The sequence below is a fragment of the Hemiscyllium ocellatum genome, chromosome 36 (assembly GCF_020745735.1).
Source record: "Hemiscyllium ocellatum isolate sHemOce1 chromosome 36, sHemOce1.pat.X.cur, whole genome shotgun sequence".
Taxonomy (NCBI): Eukaryota; Metazoa; Chordata; class Chondrichthyes; order Orectolobiformes; family Hemiscylliidae; genus Hemiscyllium; species Hemiscyllium ocellatum.
In genome coordinates, this window is record NC_083436.1 from 34,867,510 (window position 1) to 34,887,346 (window position 19,837).

At 44.6% G+C, this 19,837-nt stretch overlaps 1 protein-coding gene across 6 annotated transcripts in view; it reads left to right on the forward strand.

Moving 5' to 3' along the window:
* The window catches only part of lef1 (lymphoid enhancer-binding factor 1), a 161,562-nt gene that overhangs the window by 93,197 nt on the left and 48,528 nt on the right, over positions 1 to 19,837 (forward strand). For 3 of the 6 annotated variants that reach the window (XM_060851401.1, XM_060851397.1, XM_060851399.1), the window contains exons 6-9: positions 6,871 to 6,993; positions 7,345 to 7,507; positions 10,774 to 10,881; positions 15,105 to 15,156. In XM_060851401.1, the coding sequence (XP_060707384.1) occupies positions 6,871 to 6,993; positions 7,345 to 7,507; positions 10,774 to 10,881; positions 15,105 to 15,156 (446 nt within the window). The remainder of the gene's footprint in view (positions 1 to 6,870; positions 6,994 to 7,344; positions 7,508 to 10,773; positions 10,882 to 15,104; positions 15,157 to 19,837) is intronic. The other 3 variants (XM_060851402.1, XM_060851398.1, XM_060851400.1) reach the window with 1 other exon arrangement.

Genomic DNA, 19,837 nt, shown 5'->3' on the forward strand with positions numbered 1-19,837 from the left:
AAAATATCTGTTCACATTTTCAGAATTGGCATCATCTGTGGCCTTTCACTGGCCTGTTAGATGTGAAACTAAACTAAATTCAACATGAAGGCCTTCGAGTAAAAAGTGAGGTCTGCAGATGCTGGAGATCAGAGCTGAAAATGTGTTGCTGGTTAAAGCACAGCAGGTTAGGCAGCATCCAAGGAACAGAAAATTTGACGTTTCGGGCCAGAGCCCTTCATCAGGAATCCTGATGAAAGGCTCCGGCCCGAAACGTCAAATTTTCTGTTCCTTGGATGCTGCCTAACCTGCTGTGCTTTAACCAGCAACACATTTTCAACATGAAGGCCCCCTACTTCTCAACCTCTTGCCCTTGCCTGATGCGTGGTAACCCTCAGGTTAAACGCAGCATCAGCCGTCTCTCTCTCTCTCTCTGTGTCTCTAATGAGGCCCTTTTGTACGATCAGACTTAGTCTTCATCTAAATATAAAATATGAAAACACCGCTTAAACCATATAAAGCTCTAGCTTATTCAACAATGTGACTGTTCGATGTCAGATTTTCATTGTTCAATGAAAGATTCCAATATTAAAGCAAGCACCATAAGCCAGACTCTTTTGGTGTACGTTTTTCAGTCAAATATAGTCTTGTGGATTGAAATCAGTGTGTGTGTTTGTGTGTTAGTTAACAGGTTAAACAAAAAAAAATCATTATTACCCTGTTTCTTTGAGGTGTAAATCATTTATTTTTGCAGACTACAAAACAGACGAAATAAAGGTAACGGAAGGGTTGAGGAAAATAATTGAATATGGTTTAGCTAGGCTACCAATAAATTGAGCCATGACTGTACATGATCTTTACAATGCTTAAAAGATCAGAGTCATAGAGGTTCACAGCACAGAAAAACACCCTTCAGCCCATCGGGACAGAACCATTCAAAAGCAACTGCCTAACTTCTAATCTCATATACCACCACTGGGCCTGTAGCCATGTGTCAGCACTACCACCACCACACCCCTCCCACACCCCTGGTCCCAAACAACCTGCACCTACCTATCGCCTTCCCAGCTACCTTCCCCTCCAAGCCCCCTCCCCACCCTCCTATTTATCTCACAGCCCACCGCCTCCCATTCCTGATGAAGGGTTAATGGCTGAAGCGTCAACTCTCCTCTTCCTCGGATGCTGCCTGACCTCTTGCGTTTTCCCAGTGCCACAATTTTCGACTCTGACTCTCCAGCATCTGCAGCTCTCGCTTTCTCCTCGTCCCTGTAGCCTTGTGTTGCCTTGGCAATGCAAGTGTACATCTAAATCCTACTTAAATGGTATGAGGGTTTCTGTCTCTATCACTCTTACAGGCAGTGGGTTCTGCCACACTCTGGGAGAAGAAGATTTTCCTCACATCTCCTCTAAACCTCCTGCCCCTAAATTTAAACCTATGCCCCCTGGTCATTGATACCCTCACCAAATGGGAGCGGCCCCTTATAATTTTACACAGTGCAGTCATGCCCCCTTCAATCTCCCCTTCCCTATGGAAAACAATCCCAGTCTGTGCAATCTCTCTTCACAACTAAAACCCCAGGCCAGGCAACTACCTGGTGAATTTCCTCTGCACCCTGCAATTTGCCATTTGGATGGTTAGTACTCAGTAGTTTCCCATGATAAAATGACATGCCTAGACAGTGACTGACTAACAAGAGTTTCATAGGTTTTGACAGTGTCATGCTGCTTCTCCATGCACTACAAGAAAAGGATGACATGTGGAGATAGTCTGAAGCCCAAGACAACGTGCGGATCTTAACTCTGCCGTCAGGAATGGAAGTGGATTGTTGGAGTGACATTGATAGAGACCTGTGTGTCGATGCACGTGGCATGGTATGGTACCCACTTTGGGTGCATCATGTTGCAATTGGCCACTTAATTGCCATCATAATTCGAACTAATTCAGCCTGTGGTTTCCTTTCACAGTCCAAAGATGTGCAGGTTAGGTGAATTGGCCATGCTAAGTTGTCCATAGTGCTCAGGGATGTGTAGGTAAGCTGCATAAGTCAGGGATAAAGGTAGGGTAGGGGGAATGGGTCTGGATGGGTTATTCTTCAGAGGGTCGGTGTGGATTTGTTGGGCCGAAGGGCCTGTTTCCACACTGTAGGGATTCTCCGATGATGATTCTATGATAACATTGTGTGAAACAAGTACATTTCAGAAACTGGAAAAAAAACCCTAGCAAATTAGAATTTAAAAATAAACCAGGCAATTAGAAAAAAAATACATTTCAGAAACTGGATTGGAAACACGGAATATCTCACATTCAACTGTTTAGACACTTCAATTGCTGTGAGCATCTAACTTAAAAAATTAATTAGAATGTTTTATCTGATAGAGAGCACAATTATTGCAGTTTAATCCATTTTAACCAGAGAACAGCAAAACACCAATGTTGTTTAGCTTTTAATTGATCAAAACAGCTTTTACTGTTGCTCATCTCTCACGTTTTAAATTGCAGCAAATATGAACATAGCCAGTGTAGAGGATTTGGACTCAATATCTAAATGCAACCTTCAAAGTTTTGCTCAAAAATAAGAGTTATATAAACATTTGTGTATTCTGACAGACAGGAAATTAGCAGGTGGCATAAAATTGCAGGCAAGTTGAACTGTTTAAATGAATGTATTCAAATTGAACTGATCCATTTCCCAGTCAGATGTAGAGAAAAGGGAAGAATCTGTGGGGACCAAATAATCAATTCAATGCTCCATCGGCGCAGATAGATAATATGATGGCAGCCCTGCTAACTCTCAACCCAGTGTGTTGTGCCTACATGAGGATCCTTCATATTCTTGTTTTCCTACCCTTTGGGTCAGAGAGTGTGACTTTCCCTTGTATCTGATACGCTGCACTTTCTAGTCAATCTGCTTTTCTGCACTGCCACTGTGCTAAAGGCCTTCAGGAGGGGGTTTGAATTTCATTCCCCAGCCCTATGGGTGACCAGCTCCCCACTTCCTTCAGAGCTCCCCTCACCCTCCCCGCCAGCAACCCACCCTCCCTCAACCCCTTCACCACAGCCCCCACCTTGACTGAGAACCGGGATCCTGTTGGACATGTGACTAGATGAGGAGCAATTTATGGGAAATATCTATTCCAGATATAACATATCCAAGCTTCTGCTGCAGTAATAAGATACAAAAGGATCATTGGAGCTGGTGTTCAGAAGTGCTGGAGCTCCTCATGGTATTGTGAACCTCACCAATATGGGACAAACCGCGCATTCACTCAGCTCTGGGATGGGGGGTTGTGATTCCCAAATAACCGCTGCACGTGTGCATCCGACAGTTCCTGGGCTTCTTATGTGGAAAGTGTCACCTGGCTTTTCACTGCGAGAAGCGCACTTTCACTGTGTTTCTGGCGCTTGCTTATTTCCACAATTGGCACTCAGTCCTTGTAGCTGTGACTGTTTTTTTTTAGCCTGTGGTAATCACACCTTTCTGCACAGTTTGACAGTTCTGAGAGGAAACAAACATCATACCCTTTAAATTGTCACTTGGCAGCACAGAACTCGAAACTTGCTGAAGCTTTCTGTCTTGCACTCATCAGGACAATTGCAAGAAAACCAACTTTCAACTGCTCACTACAATTCATGCTGTACGAGACAGCGTGCGGATTAATTGACAAGCCACTTGAGTACCCCAAGGCATTATTGTAGAGCTATAGAGTATATATGTTTTACGGCTGAGGTAGATAGGTTGTTGACTAATGAGGGAAGTTATCCGAGACAGAGGGGAATGTGGGGATGAGGCTGCAGTCAGATCAGCCGTGATCATATTAAATGTTGGAGCAATCCCAAGTGGATGAATGGTCTACTCCTGCTCCTAATTTATACATTTGTAAGCATGTCTATAAACAGTAGGGAATTATTGGCTCCCGGATCTTGCTGGAATTCAAAAAAAATGCAAGACTTTAACACTTATAGGTCCCTCTGTGTGAAGGGAGGGGAGATGAGCAATGAGTGTACTCAATTGACTATTTTGGGTTGATTCTTAGTGTAGCTATTAGCACGCTCAGAATTGTTCAGCAATTAGACACTCAACATTTTATAGTAGATTTGTTTTGGGTTTTGCAAGTGCAGGCATTAATGTTCCGTTACAACCAGCCAGAAGGATATGCTGTTTGATCAGTCACAGAATGTCGCTCAGTTATGTGGTAGGCAGAATGTCTCTTTGCATTGATGGCAGTGTCCTGTTAATGAAGTATATGCTCCTATCGCCAATGCATATTTGCACTATGGAAGGGCTGGCCTTAATCTGTTATTCTGATGTTTTAGATACTGTGCCTTCCAAGGATAGACCTCTCAGAATTGAAATTGGCAGCAATGTATTACAGCTTGTAATACATTTAACATTCTTGCATTTGTCCTGATGGGAGCAAGACAATAAGCTTTGGACATGTGTCTGTTTAAATTCAAACGCTCTTTAAATTGTTGAGTCTTGGGAGTGCAGATGAGCAGAGAGATCTCGATGTCCATGTACACAGGTCCCTGAAAGTTGCCACCCAGATTGACAGGGTTGTTAAGAAGGCATACAGTGTTTTGGCCCTTATTAATAGAGGGATTGAGTTCTGGAACTGGGAGGTTATGCTGCAGCTGTACAAAACTCTGGTACGGCCACACTTGGAGTATTGTGTACAGTTCTGGTCACTGCATTATAAGAAGGATGTGGAAGCTTTGGAAAGGGTGCAGAGGAGATTTACTGGGATGTTGCCTGGTATGGAAGGAATGTCTTACGAGGAAAGGCTGAGGGCCTTGAGGCTGTTCTCGTTGGAGAGAAGAAGGTTGAGAGGTGACTTAATAGAGACATATAAGATAATCAGAGGGTTAGATAGGGTGGACAGGGTGAGCCTTTTTCCAAGTATGGGGACTGCAAACATGAGGGAACACAACTTTAAAGTGAGGGGAGATAGGTATAAGACAGATAGCAGAGGTAGTTTCTTTACTCAGAGAGTAGTAAGGGTATGGAATGCTTTGCCTGCAATGGTAGTAGATTCGCCAAGTTTAAGTGCATTTATGTCATCATTGGACGTACATGGAATAGTGTGGGTGGGATGGGCTTCAGATTAGTATGACAGGGCAGCGCAACATCGAGGACCGAAGGACCTGTACTGCGCTGGAATGTTCTATGTTCTAAAAGGAGCAGAAATCACCACTTCCTTCCCCTCAGTCTTTCTTTAACTTCCCCCATGCGACTAAAGTTACATTTAGATAACTAGAGCTTTATTTTCAAGACGGTCCCTCTGTAGTTTTAAAAATGAAATATTACGCAAAGGGTAATTCTCGACTGTAATGTTAATGTTTGCGACCTGGGATCCTGGGCCCCTCCCATGGATCATAGCTGCTGAGCTTTCATCTAATTTGACCGTCAGCAAAAGTGTAAACGTTCCTGAAACCTGGTGACCATCCTTTGATAGAGGCAAAGGTGTTTTGTACCAGAGTGTAGGTGCAGGAACATTTTAAAGCAATCAGCCCAAGTGCATGTCAGACAGCAAAGAGTTAAGTATAGGGTCTGTTACTCTTTTCTGGAATTTTCCCCTTATTAATGTTTGGCAAGGGGCAATGCCCATTAAGTATATTTTAGTACACAATGATAATTGTTTCCCTTTCAAGTATGATCCCACTGGCTAATTAACCCAGCTGGTCTTCCCAATAAAGCACGGCTGTTTTAAGGATCTTTGTACCCAAATGAAACTTGAGCTTCAGCCACATTCAGTCGGTTCACATGATCCAGCTCCCTAGTCCAGAGCACACAGCTCCTTCTGGGTTTGTTACAGTATTCCGGACTGCAGTAGTTCCTCCTTTGATGAGGCTCCCGCATTAATAATGCACCTTCAGCTACAGGTTTCAAAGCATTGATATCTGGAAAGCACGCTCTCCTTGATCCCAAAGATCTTTCCAGACCCAGCTCTTCCCTGGTCCTGGTCTGGCGTTGGAACTAACCCGACACTTAGCAGCTGCGACCCGGTTGGTACCAGGCACAGTGGCACGGTTAAGGAGCACCGTTCTGATTGTAATTGCCTCGGCCAGCACCTCTCTCTCATCGGCTGTGCAGGGAGCAGCTCGGATTATTGTCAAGAAGCATTGGCTTTCTGCAGAGTTGTATGTTGCAAATCAGCTAAGACACACGCTACGTCCCAAACTTTTAACCAAATGATTGACTCTGTTTCAGCATTGCAAAATAATTTCTTTTTTTGACTATTTTCCAATTAAAGGCAGCTATATCATTAAAAACAGCATTAATAATTCATTGTTTGGATTCAGTATTCTGTCCAATATTGTTTGAAAGTACTTTTGAAACACTGGTCCATATTTATGCAGAATAACCTCGATTATCCGAATGAGACGGGCGGGGTGTATTTTGTTTGGATAACTGATTGTTCGGATAACGTTTTTACGGGACCTTGAGATCTTGTTCGGATAATCTGAAATTTGGATAATTGATGTTTGGATAACCGAGGGTGTTCTGTACACAGCCAGGTGGCTGGTTAACTCAGTGGCTGGTTTGAAATACAATGATGATTTGCAGGATAAGTTTAATTGCCAAGAGCAGCTGAGGTTACCATGAAGGGCTGCCTTTCTCTACCTCTGCCCTTGCCTGAGATGGTGACCCTCAGGTTAAACCACCAGCAGTCATCTCTCTCTAATGGGAGAACAGCCCTCTGGTCTGTAAGACTGTTGCAATGTGTACACTATGGTTGTTACTCCATCCAGCCTTTGTTATTGCTGCTTTCCTCTGTCTGGTGTGCATTCAATGAAGCTCAATATGCCACATGACAACAGTGTAATGTGATTTTAGTGAGTTTGGTGCTTTTTTCCAATTTAATTTCTTCTCCTCTATCTCCACACCCCAGGTTCTCTCATCCAATGGTCCATGGGAACCCGAATCCTCCTACCACTGGTATTCCACACCCAGCCATTGTGAACCACCAAATCAAGCAAGAACCCATTCACAACGAGATTGAGCACATGGACGTGTAGGTTGTCAAGTTGAAGAATTGCTGATAATTCTATTTCTTGGGAAAAGTACTGGTTGTTCAAAATTTTAACACTCGGTTTAGCAGCTGTTTTTTAGGCAGGTACATGGAGTTGAGTTAGCATCTAATTGGATGTTGGAAGAAGCTTGAGGGGCTGAATGGCCTCCTTTGTTCCAATGCTGCATATTATATTAGGAAGATGTCTAAATTCTGACTCTCCTTTCTTGATGAGGAGGGGTGGGGGAGGAGGTGTCAGATTACAGAGAGAGTGTTATTCTGTGTTTTAATTATTGCTTGAACCATGGGAATGATTGAAATTGGTTAGATGTACCTTCTCGTTTTTGTCTACAGAAAACCTCACCACGAAACAAGGAAGGAACAAGAGGCCAAAAAACCTCACATCAAGAAGCCGCTCAATGCCTTTATGTTGTACATGAAGGAGATGAGAGCAAATGTGGTGGCAGAGTGCACATTGAAAGAGAGTGCAGCTATCAATCAAATTCTCGGCAGGAGGGTGAGTAGCCAATAGAGTGATAATCAAACGCAACATCTCCTGTGTTTTGTGACATGGAGTTGGATATTTATTAGATTTGTGGCCACACAGTGCTGGCTATTAAATGCTAAGTGAGCTGGGCAGGGCGTGTTTTCCATTGATACATCCATTTCACTCTCCCTTTCTGATCTGCAGCTGTTCATCTTCCTGCATGAGTGCAAAGATAAGAACACTTAGCAGTGCTGGCAAGTGTTGGTTGACCATCCCTAATTGCCCCTAAATTGAATGGCTTGCTAGGCCATTTCAGAGAGCAGTTAAGTGTTAACCACACTGCTGAGGTCTGGAATCGCAAGTACACCAGACCATGTAAAGATGTCAGTTTTCCTTCCCAATAACCTGTCCTCTGTTACACTGTAAGACCCCGGGGCTGACCTTTTGTCAAACGCCATGAGCCTGACGTGATTTGTACACGCAACCTTATGATCTGGAGTCAGACGCATTACCATTCCAGTACAAGCCCACAACTGACTGGGGCAGCATAGTGACTCAATGGTTCACACTGCTGCCTCATAGTGCCAGGGTTCCAGGTTCGATCCCAGCCTTGGGCGACTGTCTGTGTGGAGTTTGCACGTTCTCCCTGTGTCTGCATGTATTTCCTCGTGCAGTCCAGGTGAATTAGCCATGCTAAATTGCCCCTAGTGTTAGGTGCATTAGTCAGAGGGTAATGGGTCTGGGCGGGTTACTCTTCGGAGGGTCGGTGTGGACTTGTTGGACCGAAGGACCTGTTTTCGCACTGTTGGGGATCTAATCTAATCCAATAATTGATGATAGCTGTCATTGCCACCATTACTGAGACTCACTTTTTTATTCCAGTTGAATTCAGACTCCACCAGTGACCAATGAAGATTTGGAAACAATGACCCCAGTATATTAGTTGGATCCATTAGATTATAGTTCAGTGATGTTACGACTACACCACCATTGCGTGGTCACAGTTTATTGGGAGTGGCTCCATATTCTAGTGTAATTCATTTTTAATTTTTTTTTCTCTCTTCTCCCATGTTTGCCCCATTCGGTCAGTTGTGTTCCTGGAGGTTTCAGTCCATAACCACCAACCCTGCCCCCCTTGCTCCACAACTGCCTCGCCCAGTCAAACAGCTTTTATTCACACCACCAGTACTTCAAAAATGGGAACCGAAGGTGTTCAAACAAAATAATACAAAATAAGCAGGGGGGGAGGTGTCAGCCTAGTTGTATTATCGATGGACTGTTTACCTACAGACCCAGGTAATATTCTAGGGGACCTGGGTTCAAATCCTGCCACAGCAGATGATAGAATTTTAATTCAATTTTTTTTTAAAAGTCTGGATTTAAGAGTGTTATGATGACCATGAATCCATTATCCAGTGTCAGAAAACCCCATCTGGTTCACTAATGTTCTTGAGGGAAGGAAACTGCCATCCTTACCTGGTCTGGCCTACATGTGACTCCAGACCCACAGCAAGGTGGTTTGACTCTGAACTGTTCTCTGGGCAATTAGGGGCGGACAACAAACACTGGACTAGCCAGCGATGCCCTGTCCCGTGAATGAATAAAACAAAACACTCGGTCTTCTTTAATGTCTCTTCTGATTGACGTACGGCTGACTTTAATTCCTGAAGACTCCTGCAAAATATGCATCATGTCGGCAACAGCCTTCATCACTGTCTCTCTTTCGCTCTCTAAACCATATCAGTGCTGGGCATATTTCCAGTGAGTCAGGATTGTGCTCGTTACTCTGTTAGGGAAGCCAACATTGACGGTGTAAAGGTAAACCACAGGAAATTGGCCATAGGTCATCAAAAGGTCCTGTGCTCACCCATTGACATTCCCACGAGAATAATCCCTGTCTTTCATTTCTCACACAAGTCACTAGTGTCAGTTTTAAGAGATATCTGCCCCTACAGTTACCATTGCCTCTGGCTGTCCTTCTTTGTTCTGTCATTTGATACATAACAAGAAAAAGTGTCTCTCATGACCCCCTTTTTTAGGTTTGACAAGTTTTCACTGCAGGCTGTATCTGAAGGGTATGTATGAGCGACAGCTTCCTTTATTATAAAAGGGATGAATGCAGAGGCAGAGAGAATTGAAAATGAATCAAAGGAACTGTTGTCTGAGGAGCTAACAGTACATGCCGCAGTGACACGGGGAAACATCAAGTCGGCAATTCAGGTTCAATGATTTATTTCCAGCAGATCTCCAGTTCCTGCCATTGGTCAACAAACACGTCCATTTTTGGAGTGCATTGTCTTCCTGACTCAACCGGATTACCTGATTGGCTGTCAAGTGTTTCTTCCCATTTGTGGCATCTTCAAAATAAAGAAAGGAGACAGTTTCCAGTAAAACAATCTTTCAGTCGATACTCGTGTCCTCAAGTGTTTGCTGTGATATTGCGATTTGTCTGTCAGTGGGTAGGAACAGGAATTGGAGACGTTTGTTAGAAAGTGTCTAGGTTGTGGGTACAGTCTCATGTATGGAATAGGCTGCCAGAGGAAGTAGTGGAGGCTGGTACAATTACAACATTTAAAAGGCATCTGGATGGGCGTATGAATAGGAAAAGTTTAGAGGGATATAGGACAAATGCTGGCAAATGGGACTAGATTAATTTAGGGTATCATGGAGTTGGAGTGAAGGGTCTGTTTCCATGCTGTACATATCATGACTGTATGGTGATTCATATTCCATTCCCATTTTCCTCCATAGAAGCAGAAATTGGGTTCATTTGCAGGTGAGGGGGCAGTGTAGACAGAATATTGAGCAAGAGTCAGTGTGTAGTGCTGGAAAAGCACAGTCAGGCAGCATCCGAGGAGCAGGAGAATCGACATTTCGAACATAAGCCCTTCATCAGGATTGATGCCTCATTCCTAACGTAGAGCTTATGCCCAAAACGTTGGCTGTCCCACTCCTCGGATGCTGCCTGACCTGCTGCGCTTTTCCAGCACCACACTCTTCGACTCTGATCTCCAGCATCTGCAGTCCTCACTTTCTCCTAGAGTATTGAGCAAGGTCAAGTTTCCACTCCGCCTTCGTATGAGCAGGATGCCTCGTGATGTGTTGCTAGGCTACAGGCCTGCATTTGTATCGATTCCTTTCCGCCAACAAAATGATTCCTTTGCAGTGAACTGTGACAGGAGTAGGCCATTCGGTCCCTGAAGCCTGGACCGCCCTACAGTAGGATTGGACTCCGTCCCCCTCCCCGTTAACCTGTGAATGTTTGAGTAATCTCCTCCTATCTCTTCTTATTACAGTGGCACGCTTTGTCTCGCGAAGAACAAGCGAAGTACTATGAGCTGGCACGCAAGGAGCGGCAACTCCACATGCAGCTCTACCCCGGCTGGTCTGCACGAGATAACTATGTAAGTTTCTAATGTTTCTACCTGGGCACTTCCAGAGGCCTTACGTCCCTCAATGAGGGAGTTCGCAGTCCACATAGAAACACATTTCCAGCTTGAAATAACTCAGCTTCGCGGGTACAGAGAGTGTTATCTTTATGAGCATCAGTTATGCCTTTGTAAAGCACTCTCTCCTGTTCAAGCTCATTAAGCTTAAGCCAATAGGTAACATCACCGGACTACAAGTGTGAGGTTCACACAACTCCGAGTCCCATGTGGTTTGTTTTTAATCTTCTTTATGACTTATTCAGCTCATTTGTCAATATTTTATGATGTGACTCTGCAGCTGTGAATCATTTGCAGCCAGTGCTTGTGTTATATTGCAAAACCTCGAAGTGACCACTGAAAGCAAATTGTTTCCAGCTTCTCCAATTGGCATCTGTGTCGGTGCTGAAGGACAAGTCTTGCTCAAGGAGCATCGTGCCCAGTGGACAAGGGGCTGCAAACCTATGAAGGACGAGAACTGGGTGTAATTTCCCCATGCACTTGCTATCAGCACAGTCAGTGGGATTGACGCCTGTTTGCAAATCAACAGCTCACGCCTCTCGCCAGATCTCAGGGAGTGGCTGTCCCCTCAACATTCAGCTGGCACGCTGGTCCATTATCCATCAGCGGGGATGAAAATCCCAAATAAAGGGGGAGTACTGGCAATGCTGAAGCCAATAGAGGGAATGCGGGAAAAATTCAACAGGTCTGGCAGCATCTGTGGGGGAGAGAAACTGAGTTACGTTTCATGTCTGGGATGATGGTTCTTCTGAGGAAGAGTTATACCGGACTCGAAAAAATTAACTCTGTTGTTCTCTCTCCACGGATGCTGAGTTCCTCCAGCAATCGCTGTGTTTGTTAGGGAAGAGAATCTATTGGCTCTGGTTCCAGGTGGAATAAACATCCTTGCTGGTTTCGGGCGTTGGTGATGGAGATTGCGCCAATTCTTTCACTGTCTTTTAAACTGATAAAGGTGGAGCAAATCCCTCCCTTTGCTCTATCACTTTTCTCCTTATCTTACTTTCCTGAGCAATTTGACCATTTTGAATGACATCACACAAGATTCTCTTGCCTTGGCTACGGGACTAATTATTTACAAAGATTTTGGCAGTCACATTTTTGCAAGTTGTTCAATCACAAGGTGAAGGTAAAAGACCCCCCATTATTGGCACAAACAATCACCAAAGATAGCAAAGAAGGCATTTGGCGTGCTTTCCATTATTGGTCAGAGCATTGAGTATAGAAATTGGGAGGTTATGTTGCGGCGGTACAGGATATTGGTTAGGCTACTTTTGGAATATTGCATACAGCTCTGGTCTCCTTCCTATGACAGGGATGTTGTGAAACTTGAAAGGGTTCAGAAAAGATTTACAAGGATGATGCCAGGGTTGGAGGGTTTGAGCCACAGGGAGAGGCTGAATAGGCTGGGGCTGTTTTTCCTGGAGCTTCACAGGCTGAGGGGTGACCTTATAGAGGTTTATAACATCATGAGGGGTATGGATAGGATAAATAGACAAAGTCTTTTCCCTGGAGTGGGGGAGTCCAGAACTAGAGGGCATAGGTTTAAGGTGAGAGGGGAAAGATATAAAAGAGACCTAAGGGGCAACATTTTCATGCAGAGGGTGGTGTGTGTATGGAATGAGCTGCCAGAGGATGTGGTGGAGACGGCAACATTTAAAAGGTTTTACTCGAGTAAATGAATAGAAAGGGTTTAGAGGGATTTGGGCTGGGTGCTGGCAAATGGGACTAGATTAGGTTAGGATATCTAGTTGTCATGGACAAGTTGGACCGAAGGGTCTGTTTCCGTGCTATACATCTCTAAGGCTATGACTCTATGAATCCATCCCTCCCCTCAGTAAGCCATGGGCCATGAGGCTGGTTACAGACATTCTACGAGCTGTCCAACTGAGACCAACCAATTGAGGGTTGGTCGTGAATCCTTGCTGGGGTTCAACTACTCCAACTCCATCTAACCGAAGCGTTTTGGAGCACTGAGAATCTTTACAGTGGAAGCTGAAGCCCCTGCTCATTTCTATCCAGATTGCTCTACGTCCTGCCATTCTGTCATAAGTTGGATTTTGACTCCAGTTTAACTCAGGCAGATGTCACAAAAACCACATTGCACAGAATTAAACCCGGGGCATAAAGCAATGTTTGAAATCGAATCAAAATAAAGCCATTTGATTATGTCCTTGCAGAAGGTCAAAGCCACGTTAAAAAAAATCCAGTATTAAATTTCAGGCAGGAGCATTCAAAAGGGGAGGTTAACATTTTAAACAGGTAGAGTTCCAAGGACATTTCATCCTTTTCCCAGATTGAGTCACACCCACTGTCTCATTGTGAAGTTGTGAATAGACGCTCTGTTAGAAAGCTATTGGACCTTGGCTCCCTATGTCTCCATGTCATTTGTTACAGTACCCACACTGTAATATGAGTCTTGTCACAAAGCACAGTCGACACTTGTCACACTGTTTTAGACTGAGGCTTGCTTTGATTGGTTCTGTTTTTCAGTGACTAGGACACATCAACCAAAGTTAATTTGAATTTGCAATTTCTCCATATTAGATTAGATTACTTACAGTGTGGAAACAGGCCCTTCGGCCCAACAAGTCCACACCGACCTGCCGAAGCGTATGCCACCCAGACCCATACTCCTACATTTACCCCTTACCTAACACTACGGGCAATTTAGCATGGCCAATTCACCTAACCTGCACACTTTTGGACTGTGGGAGGAAACCGGAGCACCCGGAGGAAACCCACGCAGACACGGGGAGAATGTGCAAACTCCACACAGAGAGTCGCCTGAGGCGGGAATTGAACCCGGGTCTCTGGCGCTGTGAGGCAGCAGTGCTAACCACTGTGCCGCCCACAAAGCAGCAGTGAACTGACAATAATTGAACTTTCACTTGTCTTCATCCAATTTCTCCTGAGCTTCTTTTTTTGCTTTGTTTTCATTGATGAGAGTCAACCAGTGCCAACGTATTATTAAACTTGTATGGAGCACTGGTTTCGCCTCAACTGGTGTATTGCAGGGAGCTCAGGGCACGGAGCTCAGGGCACGAATGCTTTTCGGAAAGATGTGAAAGCATCCGAGAGAGTGCAGAAAAGGTTCACAATAACGGTTTCGGGAATAAGGAACTTGCGTGATGTGAAATTTAGGTTGTTTGCCTTGGAGGAGAGAATTGATAGTAGTAGTTCTCAAAATCATAAGGATTCTGGGTGGAGTAGTGAGGGAAAGGTATGTTCACGTTGGTGAAAGATTGAGAACTAGAGAGCATAGATTTATGACAAAAGAACCAATGGAAAAATTAGGACAATTCTTCAGACAGCAAGTAGTTGGTGATCTGAAGGGCAGCATAATATTAATGAGGAGGCAGATTCCATTGAGCCATTCAAGAAAGAATCAGATTATTATCTAAAAAGGGAGAATGGGGACGGCTGCTGAGAGAAGCTTGGGGGTGAGGCAGAAGGTAAATTGTTCCTTCAGCAAGTCAGCACAGCTACAATGGCTTTCTGTGCTGTTGAGAGTGTGTTGCTGGAAAAGCACAATAGGTCAGGCAGCATCAGAGGAGCAGGAAAATTGATGTTTCGGACCGGAACCCTTCATCAGGAATGGAGGGCTTCAGCCCGAAACATCGATTTTCCTGCTCTTGTGATGCTGCCTGACCTGCTGTGTTTTTTGAGCAACACACTCTCAACTCTGATGACCAGTATCTGCAGACCTCACTGTCTCCTCTTTCTGTGCTGTGCCCATCCTGTGAAGTGCTTCATTGACTGTGAAGCACTTTAAAACAAACAATGATTGCTAAAATCACTGCATTGGTGCACATCTTTTTATTTTCATTTCCCTGCACTGCGTACCTATACTCTGCCAATGAGGAACAAAGTTCCCATTGTTGTGTATTACATACCTTGTGCATTGTATATCTTGTGCTGTGCATATCTTGTATCTATGTGATTGAAACAGTATTGATAATGACATTATTGATAAAAATTGGCATTTGGCAGTAGCACAAAGTTGGTGATAATGAATTGTGAATGTTAATGATAATCAGAATGGAACGCTTGACCATTTTGTACTGCCTGCCAAAACAGGTATCACCCCCCACTGTTTTTATTTTGTGGGATTGCATACAATTGTTGTTCCGTTCGTATACATAACTGATCTATAAAATATCTTGAATTTGTTTCAAATGTTGAAGGGAAAGAAGAAGAAGAGGAAACGTGAAAAGATGCAGGAAACCACCTCAGGTAAGAATTAAAATGATATTTTTCCAAGATATTGTAACTTATTTCAGCAAAACTTTGTACTTCTGTGAGCGGTCAATATCAAGACTGTCATTCGTTGCAGTCCTGCTGCGTTGAATTGATCTCCTTTCTATCCAATTGTTTGACAGTGGGAATGGGTTTTCTGTCAGACCCCTCTCTGAGCCCCTTCCCCACTGCACTTTGCATTCCAAAATCAGACAGAGCAATTTTTGAGACTGTAGCGGGTTCATGGTGCAACTCTTAACAAAGCATATCTCTGACTGCTTCTTTTTGATGGAGAACATTAGAATGGAGTGTCCATCCATTCAGTATCTTCCTGAGCTGCAGCAGTGAGATGCTTCCCACACAGATCTTATTGGGCAGTTTCATGTGCTGTGTTCGTTCTCTGGGTCTCATGACTTCAATCATACCATGCATCACCCTTGACCTTTCACCTCTGGAGCACGTCTCTCTCCTGAACAGACTCAGTTGAGTAACACTGCCTGTTTTTGAGGGAGTTTTGATGTCAGAGGTCGTTGGGGTTGGGATAGTGATGGCATGTGGGGATTTTGTTCTGTGTGAGTTTCCCTGCTGAGTTATATGGATGGTATCTAATGGGGTCATACTTTGAAATTTCTACAGTGACTTATTGAGAGTTTCAGCTGATTCAAGCAGAAGAACACAATGAATTGTCCTATTCATAATTGTATTCACACGACATTAGTGCTTTTGATCCTGTGTTTTGCCACAGAAGTTATACAACAGCTTCACATATCATTGGAGCAGATCTTCACAGAGTTATGGAGCTTTAAAAATGACAGGCAGGAACCAGACAGAGACATCGCGCTTCCACAAGTCTAGTTTTGTTTTGCCAAAAGAGGAAAGAGATCTTATTTACCACGAGAGGGAGAAACTCAAACTCACCCAACCAATTTGAACCTGATGCTGAGTTCAAAGAAATCCCATTTTGACTGTTGCAAGTACATTTGGTCACAAAGTGGAAATCAAAATTGATAGAGTTGGTGCAAATGCAATTAAAGAACAGTTAAAATCTCTATTACGGCCATGAGCTGAAGTTCTTACACGCCTCTGCTCTTTAAACTTTAAAAAAATTTGTAACTGGCAGTGAGAGCTGAGAAAAGTAAGCTGTTGCCGACTGCTTTGATTGACAGGTGTATGTTGGAAAGAGAATAGCATCTGGTCTGCAACCTCAGGAGAACACTTTGTTGACACCACCCCGAGGGTTTTATCATTGCCAATATGAATGCTTGGCTGAGTTTCAACTGCTGTATTTAGCTCAGCAGAGGGTTCTGAGTTCCCTAGGAGAAAGTGAGGACTGCAGATGCTGGAGATCAGAATCAGGAGTGTGTTGCTGGGAAAGCACAGCAGGTCAGGTAGCATCCGATTAGCAGGATCTTTCCTGATGAAGGGCTTATGGACGGAATGTCGATTCTCCTGCTCCTCGGATGCTGCCTGACCTGTTGTGCTTTCCCAGCACCAGGCTCTCGGTTCTGCGTTTCCAGCTTGGTTGAAAAGTTAAAGAACCTGTTGGCTGTCTTTGATGTAGGTCTGAATAGAGATTTGTTTTTTGTAAGTAATTAACCACTCGAGATTTGAAAGCTTATAATGGGTTCTATGAATGGGATTTTTTTTTCACTATTAAATATGTAAGGAGTAAAAGCTGTGCTAGATTTTCAAAGGTTTGCTTTTTCTTCTCTCTAAATGACTCCTGAGTTCGGTGGCAGACACCGGCTGAGTGATATGGAGCTTATGAGGGCACGTGGGGGTGGATGGGTGCATGAGTAGACATTGAGTTGGCATGGAGGGTATGAGGGTGCAGCGAGTCAGGAAGCTTCTCAGTGTGAACTACCCACCTCAGTAGACAAAGGCTGACCTATTGTGTCTGTCCATTATTGGCTTCTGACCACGTAGACCTGGTAGCCACAGAACAAATAGTATTCCCGGTGGTCGAATAACTCCCACAAGACGGCAGAATTCAGCAAAGCAAAGGAGTATCTCTTTCCCCTAGCTCCCTTATGCTCCCAAATCCCAGCACTCTGTTCAAAGTTGCACTGAGTACTAAGGCGCACTAAGGTGTCTGCATATCTGTTCTGAGTTAGCTCACCACCCCCGGCACAGGGAAAGCAGTTTAAACTACTTTTTTTTAACTAACTTCATCTCCTTTCCAGTGGAGAACTTGCATATCTCTGCTCGTGCCTAGACAAAAGTTGGTAATGATAAACTTCAAGAGGACTTTGGCTTTTTAAATGGGCAGACTCTTGGCAGGTGCAATTTAATGCAGAGATGTGTGAAGTGAAACATTTTGGCAGGAAGATTGAGGAGAGGCGACATAATATAAAGAGTCGAATTTGATCAGACATGCTGGAATGGAGAAACGTGGCTGTGCATTTGGCCAAATCATTGGAGATGGCAGATTGAGAAAGTAGTTGAAAGTATAGAGGAGCAGCATAGGGTGGCATGTTGGCTCAGTGATTAGCACTGCTGCCTCACAGCGCCAAGGACCCAGGTTCAGTTTCATCCTCAGGCGACTGTCTGCGTGGAGTTTGCACATTGAGCTTGTCCCCATGTGGGTTATGTCCAGGTGCTCCTGTTTCCTCCTACTGTCCAAGTTGTTCAGGTTAGAAGGACTGGCCCTGCTAAATTGTCCACAGTGTACAGGCTAGGTGAGTTAGCTGCAGAAAATGCAGGGTTACAGGGATGGGGTGGGATTTCCTTTTGGACGGTTGATGGGCTGAATGGCCTGCTTCCACGCTGATTCTATACGATCCTAGGCTTTATAAATAGGGGAATAAAGTCCAAAGCATGGAGGTAATGGTACACCTCTGTAAAACTCTCTGGTTTGGCCTCAGCTGGAGTTTTGAGACCATTTGTGGGGACACCATACTACAGAAAAGATGTGATGGTTCCATAGAATCCATACAGTGTGGAAACAGGCCATTTGATCCAACAAATCCACACTGACCCTCTGAAGATTATTCCACCTAGACTTATTCCCTACACTTCCCCTGTAATGCTGCATTTCCCGTAGCTAACACACCGAATCTACACATCCCTGGATGCTGTGGGCAGTTTAGCATGGCCAATTCACCCACCCTGCACATCTTTGGTCGATGGGAGGACAGGAGAGCAGACATGGGGAGAATGTGCAAACTTCACACAGACAGTTGTCCAAGGGTGGAATTGAACGCAGGTCCCTGAAGCTGTTCAAAGAACCAACCAAAAAATGGGAGGAGAAACTCTTTAAAGCAGCAGGTTCATTGATCAGGAATTCTTCTCTTCAGAGTGTGGTGGAGTTAGATTCAGTCAGAGTTTCCAAAAGAGAATTAGAGGGGCACCAGATGAGTCCTGGTCCTGGGAAACACTGAGAGAGTGGGACTAACTTGTGAAATATTTTGCATAATGACTGCAAGGCAATTGCTGGGAGGATGTTGCTCCTCATCAGTGAGCCCAGAACCAGGGGAGCATTTCAAAATAACAGGTGCCCCCATTTAAGATGAGGATTTTTGCTTTCCTCTGAGAGTCACGCATGTTTGGAAATCTGTGTCATTGGATCTGATTCACAGCTGAGTTATATGGAGTCTTCATCAACAAATGAAATGAGGAGGATGGGGATCAGGCAGAACAGCGGAGTTGAAGGCCGCATAATCAGATCTGCCATCATTTTACTGAATGGTACCGCGCAGTTTGATGGGCCGAATGGCCTACTTTTCCTAATTTAATGATCTTAACTGGGATGCTTTTGTGGAGAGTTGATCTAGACATGAAGGACTATAGGATCCTTACAATGCAGACAGAGGCCACTCAGTCCATCGAGCCTGCACTAACCCTCTGGAGAGCATCCCTCTGAGACACCCATTGACCCTACCCTGCACATCCCTGGACACAACGGGCAATTTAGCGTGGCCAATCCACTAACCTGCATATCTTTCAACTGTGGGAGGAAACCGGAGCACCCGGAGGAAACCCATGCCGACGCGGGGAGAATGTGCAAACTCCACACAGGCAGTCACTCAAGGGTGGAATTGAGCTCAGGTCCCTAGTGCTCTGAGGCAGCAGTGCTAACCAACGAGTCACCGTGCCACCCAATTCTACTTCATTGTTTTTGGTCAGTCAGTACACGTGCCCAGAGCCAAACAATAGCCTCCTCATTTGCCAAGTTTGAGATGAATAGTTGGCAACTAATCTGTAGAGGGGTCACTCCTTGGTAACAAGTAGCAATGTTCTCTCCACAAGTGCAAAAGGGGTTTCTCCTGACACCCCATGGTTAGTTGCGTGGGGGGCCTTGGCTTTTCTTGACCTTGTTTAGCAAGGAACACACTCACCGTCAAAACTCAAACCCTACCAATTGACAGATGGGGGCTTGTCACAAGGAACTTGTTGGTGATATCCAGGTTTCCCATTCTTTGACCCAATGGGTGTCTGCCGGTGGCCTTGCTCAAGGAGGTCACTTCATATGGGAGCAAGAGGGAGAGGGGGAGCAGTGGTTGGACAGGTCATTACGGTGTGGGTGAGTGAGGCACACACCGAATGTTTACAACCACAGCCAGTTGGTTTTCGTCAGTTGGCGAATGTGTGGGAGGAGGTGGTGAGTGGACAGGAAACCAGTGGAGGGCAGTGTGAGACTTGCTATTTGGGAAGTGAAACCATCTGATACATGAAATGT